The 7112-nt window shown below is 38.0% G+C and overlaps 1 protein-coding gene across 1 annotated transcript; it reads right to left on the bottom strand.

Annotated features, from left to right (window-relative positions):
* Nucleotides 1-2354: 2354 nt before the first annotated feature.
* On the bottom strand, nucleotides 2355-4605 carry LOC145420139 (uncharacterized). Its single transcript, XM_080288942.1, has 4 exons — nucleotides 4465-4605; nucleotides 3314-3522; nucleotides 2980-3157; nucleotides 2355-2564 (listed from the first exon to the last, which is right to left on the bottom strand). Exons 2-4 carry the CDS (start codon nucleotides 3494-3496, stop codon nucleotides 2428-2430), a joined length of 498 nt encoding a protein of 165 aa, XP_080145068.1. The 5' UTR covers nucleotides 3497-3522; nucleotides 4465-4605; the 3' UTR covers nucleotides 2355-2427.
* Between the last annotated feature and the right edge of the window lie 2507 nt (nucleotides 4606-7112).

Here is a 7112-nt window from a genome sequence, read left to right on the forward strand (position 1 = left end):
TTCCTTGCAAGTAAAATATATACGTGTTGAAATTCACTACTCTGTGTGTCTTACTTCACAAGATTTTTTTTTCTAAAAGATTCCTAAAATTCCTAAATACATTTTTTAAAGATTATTTTTATTTCACTTTTTGTACTGGATGCCAAAGTAGAAACGATTTATAAATAAATTAATGCATATTTTGTGTGCAACTTTTAGAAAGACAAATATGTTCACCTTCAGACAGTCTCTATATTGAAATGATCCACTCTCTTTTAGCACTGTTTTTTCTTTCTCTATAAAGCTGGTTGTTTTAGAGCAGCCCCCAGTTCTCAGGACCACAGACTGTCCTCAGCAATTTCTAACAACGTGTTCCGTCTTTATATCAGAAGCACGATTCTCCTTCAGCTGCCTCTCACTGGTTTGAATTGTGAGGCTTTTCAAATCAATGGGAGGCAGAAAGAAACTCGCTCCTTCAGCCTCATCATGGGATTGACTTGATGTACGAAAACATAGCCAGTTTGTTTTAATAGTCATCAGTGTAATCTACCAAAACTGACTTTGATTAATGAGTTACAAATGAGAACCCCACGATAGCGCAGTTGGTGTAAGTGTAAGATCAGGTTTTGCAGATCTAGGATCAAGCTGATGCTCTGTTGTACCAAAACAAACTTTTTTCAAGCCAAATGAATAAATAATAATTATAATAGCTTATTTATTTATTCATTTATTTTTCGGACTTGCATTTAAAGGAGCTGACAACAGAAATTTAGGTATCACTTTCTGTTTATATTATGTTATAACTAAGACTATTATTTCACTTTATAATAATAATAAAAATTATAATAACTATTATTATTATTACTTTCTGAAATTAGTGTGCCACTTACATTTCATACACATGTTCCTTTATATAACAACAATAATATATAATTATATTTGTATACATTCGTATTTGGGGTCTGGTCTCTCTCTTTCTCGCTCTATCTGTCCCTTGCTTCCTTTCCCTCTCTCTTCTCCTTCTGTTCCCTGGGTTTCGTCTGTCTGCACCATACTTCCTGTTTTAGTTTGACAGGCTCGTGCCCTGTGTGTTCCATGTTCCGCTTTGCTTCCCCTGTCTCCTCATTTGATTGTGTTCAGTCGTTCAGTCCTGAACTTTATCAAAAGAGTATGGCTTCATGCATCCTAGCTAATTAGGTTCATATCTTTGGTTAAATAGTGTGAATGTACAACACATTTGCGCCTAACCATTTAATTGCGTTATATAGATATGCTAAACATAAGAGCTCTGTTTATTATTATGTTGTGTCTCAGAAAAAAAGCACAAAAAAGGTGCAGCATTCAGAATGAAGACACTTTAATACTGTGGCTACTTCTTAAACTATTACATTCATATCAACTTCTAGGTTAAATCTGGTATACTTGTCAAATAAAGTTAATAAAGTAATCAGGTATGTCGTGTGACATTACCAAAACTGTTATCAGATTACAAATTGTCTCTTGACTCACCGGAGTCTTAGCCTACAGGTACCACATAGCAGAAATTGCCTGCTGCATTCCGTATTGGCCTCTGTGTCATTACGCCCTAACATCTTCAGTCCTGGCTTATGCAACTAGCATTTTCCAAAGAAGATAAAATGCAGGCTCTATCATGTAAAGAGCAATAAGTACACAAAGCGGGTAGAAACAAGCAGTTTCCCTGCTCAGGCTCCGGGATAGGCAGAGTATGAGTCTTTCTTCATTGTCATATGCAGAAGTTGTGGGCTGATGTCACTCTTTAGCTGTGTCCCAATTCAGGGTCTGCACGCTTGAAGTACGCGCACTACGTACGGTGCGTCCCAGATAGCAAGGAAACATTGAAACACTGTTGAGTCAATATCAGGCTGTGTCATTGAATCAACATTGAAGTGTGACGTTGACCTAACGTCACTCTTGCACCCGTTTTTAATGTTGAAACAACGTCAGGTTTTGATGTTGAATCAATGTTGAAACCTGACATTGATTCAACGTTGTATTTTCTAATACTGTTGACATTGAAACAATGTCAGATTCTGATATTGAAACACTGTTGAGCTATGGTGTTGATTTTCCACCTCTTTCGCACAGTTGCTTTTTATTAAAACAACAGTTAAATCATGACTGGAAATCTACCTCTCTTTATAGGTATTTTAACCAATACTAAACTACTGCATGTTTCCATCAATACTTAAACCACCTAAACACATAATTGTACTTATTCCTCAAATTGGACACCCTTTATAAAAAACAAAAGTCTCACGATGTATCATGTCAATATTATTATCCTAAAATAAGAAAGCATTGCATGTGATGTAACAGAGAAAAAAAATAAACAAAAAAAGGTCAATAGGCATATGTTTCGTTTGCTAAATACTTTATTAAAACACAGTTTTCTATTTACATTTATGTTTAACATAAATTTGTAATTTTTTACTTCGGGATGGGGATGCATGATGTGCGTCCTGCACCACCCAAACGATATGGGGCGTACCGGAGCCATTTCTGCACTGCTTGTGCAAAGACAAACTCGGACATAGAGTTTGCCCCTAACTGCTGCGTCAGACCATCTAGGACAAAAATACACACACACACACACACAAACAAAAAAAGTGAATTAGAGCACATGAATAAGCTCATGTTATAGCACATGATAAATACTTTTTTGCCCCACTGTAACTGTCTTCAGCGGGGAGAAAGTATGTAAACTCCTAGGCTGATAAACATGAAAGTCACCAGGCGTAAATCTGCAAACTGCTGCATTTGATTCCCAAAGAGCTATGAGCGGAAAAAGTGATAAGTCTTAGCATAGTGTGCCGTGTATCCTTTAAAACAAAATAAACATGGGGTCCTTGGGCTGTACAAACTACAACCCGAGGACTAAACAAGCCAAAGACCAAAGACTCCATCTCCAGATTAACCGGACATGAAAGTCTTGTTATTAAGAAAGACAAAGTAATATAGCAAAAAAACGGTAAAACTTACCAAATATGCATTTGCAGAGCGCTGTATCTTTAAATGCCCTTTTTTGCTTTGTCTGGTCCTTGGTTTTTTTCCCTGCCCAGTTTAGTAACGAGGCCAGCTCGTTTGTAATGGCATAAGCCATTACACGGCGGACTCGCACCTCCAGTGTGGTCCCTCCAATCAAGGCAAGGCGTCTCACCTATAGACACATTTCAATAGATGGAATTAGCGTGTCTCATGTCTTAAATGTGTATGCAAGTGCTTGTGTGTTTAATCAACAGGCCGTTGTTATGTATTTAAATCACAGCTATTACACTTTATAGTTACAAAGTGTACATAAACTTTATATACTTACCATTGCCTTATTTGCCTCTATTGATTGAAGAGCTGCCTCTGCATTGTTTAGGTCCTCCATGTTGTGCAAGGGCAAATCCAGAGGCAGTACCCCAGCATCTACCGAATCATTGCAGCCGGTATTGCGGATGGCTCTGACCTCATCACGCAGTTCGTTCACAGCTCTCGTCAGGTCTGACAGCATAGTTAATATCTTTTGTGAGGTCGCATCTGTTTAAAAAAAAAAAAAAACAATTCTAGAAAAATTAATGGCTTAAGCAGTGAGAGGCAAAAAATTAATATATCCATAAGTGACGGTGTAACATTCTGCATTCAAGTATAAGTTGTTCTAACTCACATATATTTGATATTTGTATATGTAGCTTGCCATCACCAGTGCGTGAATTATGTGTGAATGGCTTTGGCATGTTCCTAGCAGCGTTTTCCTTCATTTCTGCCTTTACGTGTGGACGGGATTATTTTTTAAAACGAAAACGGAAAATCTCAGTTTTCAAAAATAGCCGTGTACGTGTGGACGTAGCCTCAGTTTTCAGTTAATGAAAACACAGTTTACGTGTGGACAAAAGGTGCAAACGCAAGGTAGGTGAGCGTGCAACGTAAAGTTAGGTGAGCGTGCAACGTAAAGTTAGGTGAGCGTGCAACGTAAAGTTAGGTGAGCGTGCAACGTAAAGTTAGGTGAGCGTGCAACGTAAAGTTAGGTGAGCGTGCAACATAAAGTCTGAATTGAGTGCGAATCGAAGCGGGTGCTCACCAATCATTAAAAGTAACAAAGTCATTGAACACATTTATACAGTTACCTTTACGTTTATCAATCATATATCACAGATTTACAATTTTTTTGTAGTACTATGCTAAAAAGCAACTACAGAGTGAAAGTCTGGGTCAAGCGCCGAGGCGACGGCAAGAACAAAGGAACCCTCGAAGCGTTAACGCTAGTTTTGTAAGGGAATATAACAGAAAAGTATGAAACGAAAATGTTTTCTTTGTTGATAGACTTTGTTCGCAGTGCAATTTACTTGTTGCCGGATTGTAATAGACACGATTTCGGGCTCCCACATTTTGTCCGAAACTGTACATTAACCAGTTTTTTTTTACTGTTATTCAAATGCGACCGTGGAAATAACGAATAGAAGAAAATTCATTCATTCTTACCTTATACTAATCGTGGTGCAGGCCAGTGCAGTGCATGAACTGATGCCTTCTCCGGTCAATTCCGCTGAGAGTAAATCGAATGTCCCGCTCTACTGTACAAGACAATGGTTACCTGGAGGGATGTACCACTGAGAGGGGTGCTATGGAATAGTCCAAGTGGTGGAAGCTTCAATTTCCCGCTCAACCATAAATCATTGGTTTTTCAACGTGATTGTTGTCACCTTGTCAACTATAAATAGATCAACAATCAACGATGACAGAACAACAGTGAATCAATGTTATTTCAATGTCAGTGTCAGGTTTCATCAGTATTTCAATGTTGTTTCAACATTGGTTTTGTGTTAACATTTCAATCCTGACGATTCTGATGGTTCAGATGGAAAATCAACATCTGTTCAATGTCTCCTTGCTATCTGGGGTACTATAAGTACGAGAAGTGCGGAAGTGAGTGGCTTGTGAAATGGGACGGTATACGCTTCGTCACGCTGTTCAGGTTGCCTAGCAACCATGATACTAACCGCGAGACACGTTACATACAGCTTTGTGTGTATATATATATATATATATATATATATATATATATATATATCAATCACTGACTTTCAGCTTGTTGTGTTTGTGGATATATGACTGACTTTAATTATTAAACATTCGCACATAAATAAGTGACGTCATATTCAGTACTTTTGACAGTTCACTCTTCGGCCGCTCCATCTTATTAGGGAAATTCCATATACATAAATGTAAATCTCAAAACTCAACCCCATCATTTGATTTGTTTTTGATTGAAATTGAATATTACTTAAACTCTCTTAAATTAACTTCCAATAAAAAAGGTTTATCATTGATTGAAATTCATTCAGAAATGTTTAACGAATGAGCTGTCACAACTTTCAAGTACAAAGTTGTTATGAAGTCTGTCACATTCCCCCCCCTTTTTTCTTTTTTCTTTTTTTAATCCTTTATTTATTCAACCTTATTTCATTGTACTGTATATTGTTACTCTTATTTGCCTTGTATGTCTACTGTACAAACTGAACTGGAATGACTGACTGTTCGCTTTATAAGTTCAATAAAGTTTGGAAAAAAAAAACCTCTTCGGCCGCTCCCTTCTGCCGTATTTTGCGACAAAATTATCCACACCCACCGCCGCGCTATGAATTGTGGGATATATGGGACCACGAAGCGTGCACCGGACCACGTTTGATATTTGGGGAAATCGACGGCGCATTTGGAGTATGCATTTGAAGTACACTTCGAATTGGGACAGCCGTCGTTGCGTGGCAGTGACGTAACCGCACTTGAAATGCGTACTTCAAGCGTGCAGACCCTAAATTGGGACAGAGCCTTTATGTGCTGTAAAATCTATGGAAATGGCAAACAGGCAGGAAACACAGCTGAACATAATCACACGAGACGAGACAGGGAGGGAGCAAAACAGAATAAACTGGTGCAGGGCACGGGACTGTCAAAGGAAATGCTTGAACGTAGGGGACAGAGGATCAATTCTGCGCAAATAATCCCTTGTGTTTCCAATAAAAATCCAGAAAACTGGTCATTTGTGTCTGGCTTTGCTGTTAAGTAGGTTTCACCATCATTGTTGTAAAGTTTTTGCAATTTCAAAATATGGATTTGCAAATGCAAAGTAAGATTTTACTAAATGAAATCCTCAAACGCACACATAACACACAATAACAGGTTTAAGGAACACTGGGAGGTAATTGGAGTTATGTATCAGATGGTTTGGTCAATGTATCTGTTGTCTTCTACAAGTAGTTACCAACAACTTATCAAGACAAACACATTTAAGGACAAACCTCTGTTGTAACCTCTGTCATCAACTTGAGCTAGCAATTTTATATATAATTTTAAAAGAACTTTGACAAGTCAGTGTTGATGTGTAATCAGTCGTTTGAGTTTTAATAAGGAGCAGTTGTTATATGTCAGTGATGGACAATAGGCCAAAGACACATATGACAGGTTAAATATTCTACTGGGTGATTAGGTCTCTATAGCATCAATTTTTAGACCTTATAGACCAGGGATCAGCAACCTTTAAGACCCAATGAGCCGTTTGGACCCGGTTTCCACGGAAAAGAAAACACTGGGAGCCGCAAATACTTTTTGACATCTAAAATGAACATAACACTGCATACATTGTTTTTTTACCTTTATGCTTTGTATAAACAACTATAAAGTGTTGCTTATGAAATCCATGAAGTGCTACAAAGAAAATGAAATTTTATTGTAATGAACACATTTTGAAATCTTAAAAAAAAAATTTACAAAAAAGAAAGACATCCAGTTGAAGGTCTCTGAAATTAATTAAAAAAGCTGAACTTAAATTATCCATGTAGCAAACAAAAACTGAGCCGCCATCCTTATTGGCCTACAGTGCCTCTGCAGAAGAGGTGGACGCACCTGAGTGTCCGCAATCACGACTCGCCACCTTAAAGTCTGTGCTCTCTCCACTGTTGTGTTATGTGTCGGGCTGTGTGCTGGAAAGCTAAAGCTGCATGTGTACAGCAACTGTGTGTGAAAAGTAGTCAATAAAGAGAAGCCGAAAAGCATGTTCATGCAAACATCATCGGGTCTGCCGTGACAAGTTTTCCATGGGACTTTTGCTCCTGAACCTCTGCACACGCTGT

Source organism: Astatotilapia calliptera, chromosome 14 (genome assembly GCF_964374335.1).
Source record: "Astatotilapia calliptera chromosome 14, fAstCal68.1, whole genome shotgun sequence".
Lineage (NCBI taxonomy): Eukaryota > Metazoa > Chordata > Actinopteri > Cichliformes > Cichlidae > Astatotilapia > Astatotilapia calliptera.

Excerpts from the sequence above, each read along its gene's own strand:
- LOC145420139 (XM_080288942.1), bottom strand. The coding sequence starts at position 3,496 with ATGCTGTCAGACCTGACGAGAGCTGTGAACGAACTGCGTGATGAGGTC. Across the intron at positions 3,158-3,313 it reads TAGAGGCAAATAAGGCAATG|GTGAGACGCCTTGCCTTGAT; the intron begins GTAAGTATATAA and ends ATGTGTCTATAG. Across the intron at positions 2,565-2,979 it reads GCTCTGCAAATGCATATTTG|ATGGTCTGACGCAGCAGTTA; the intron begins GTAAGTTTTACC and ends TTTTTGTCCTAG.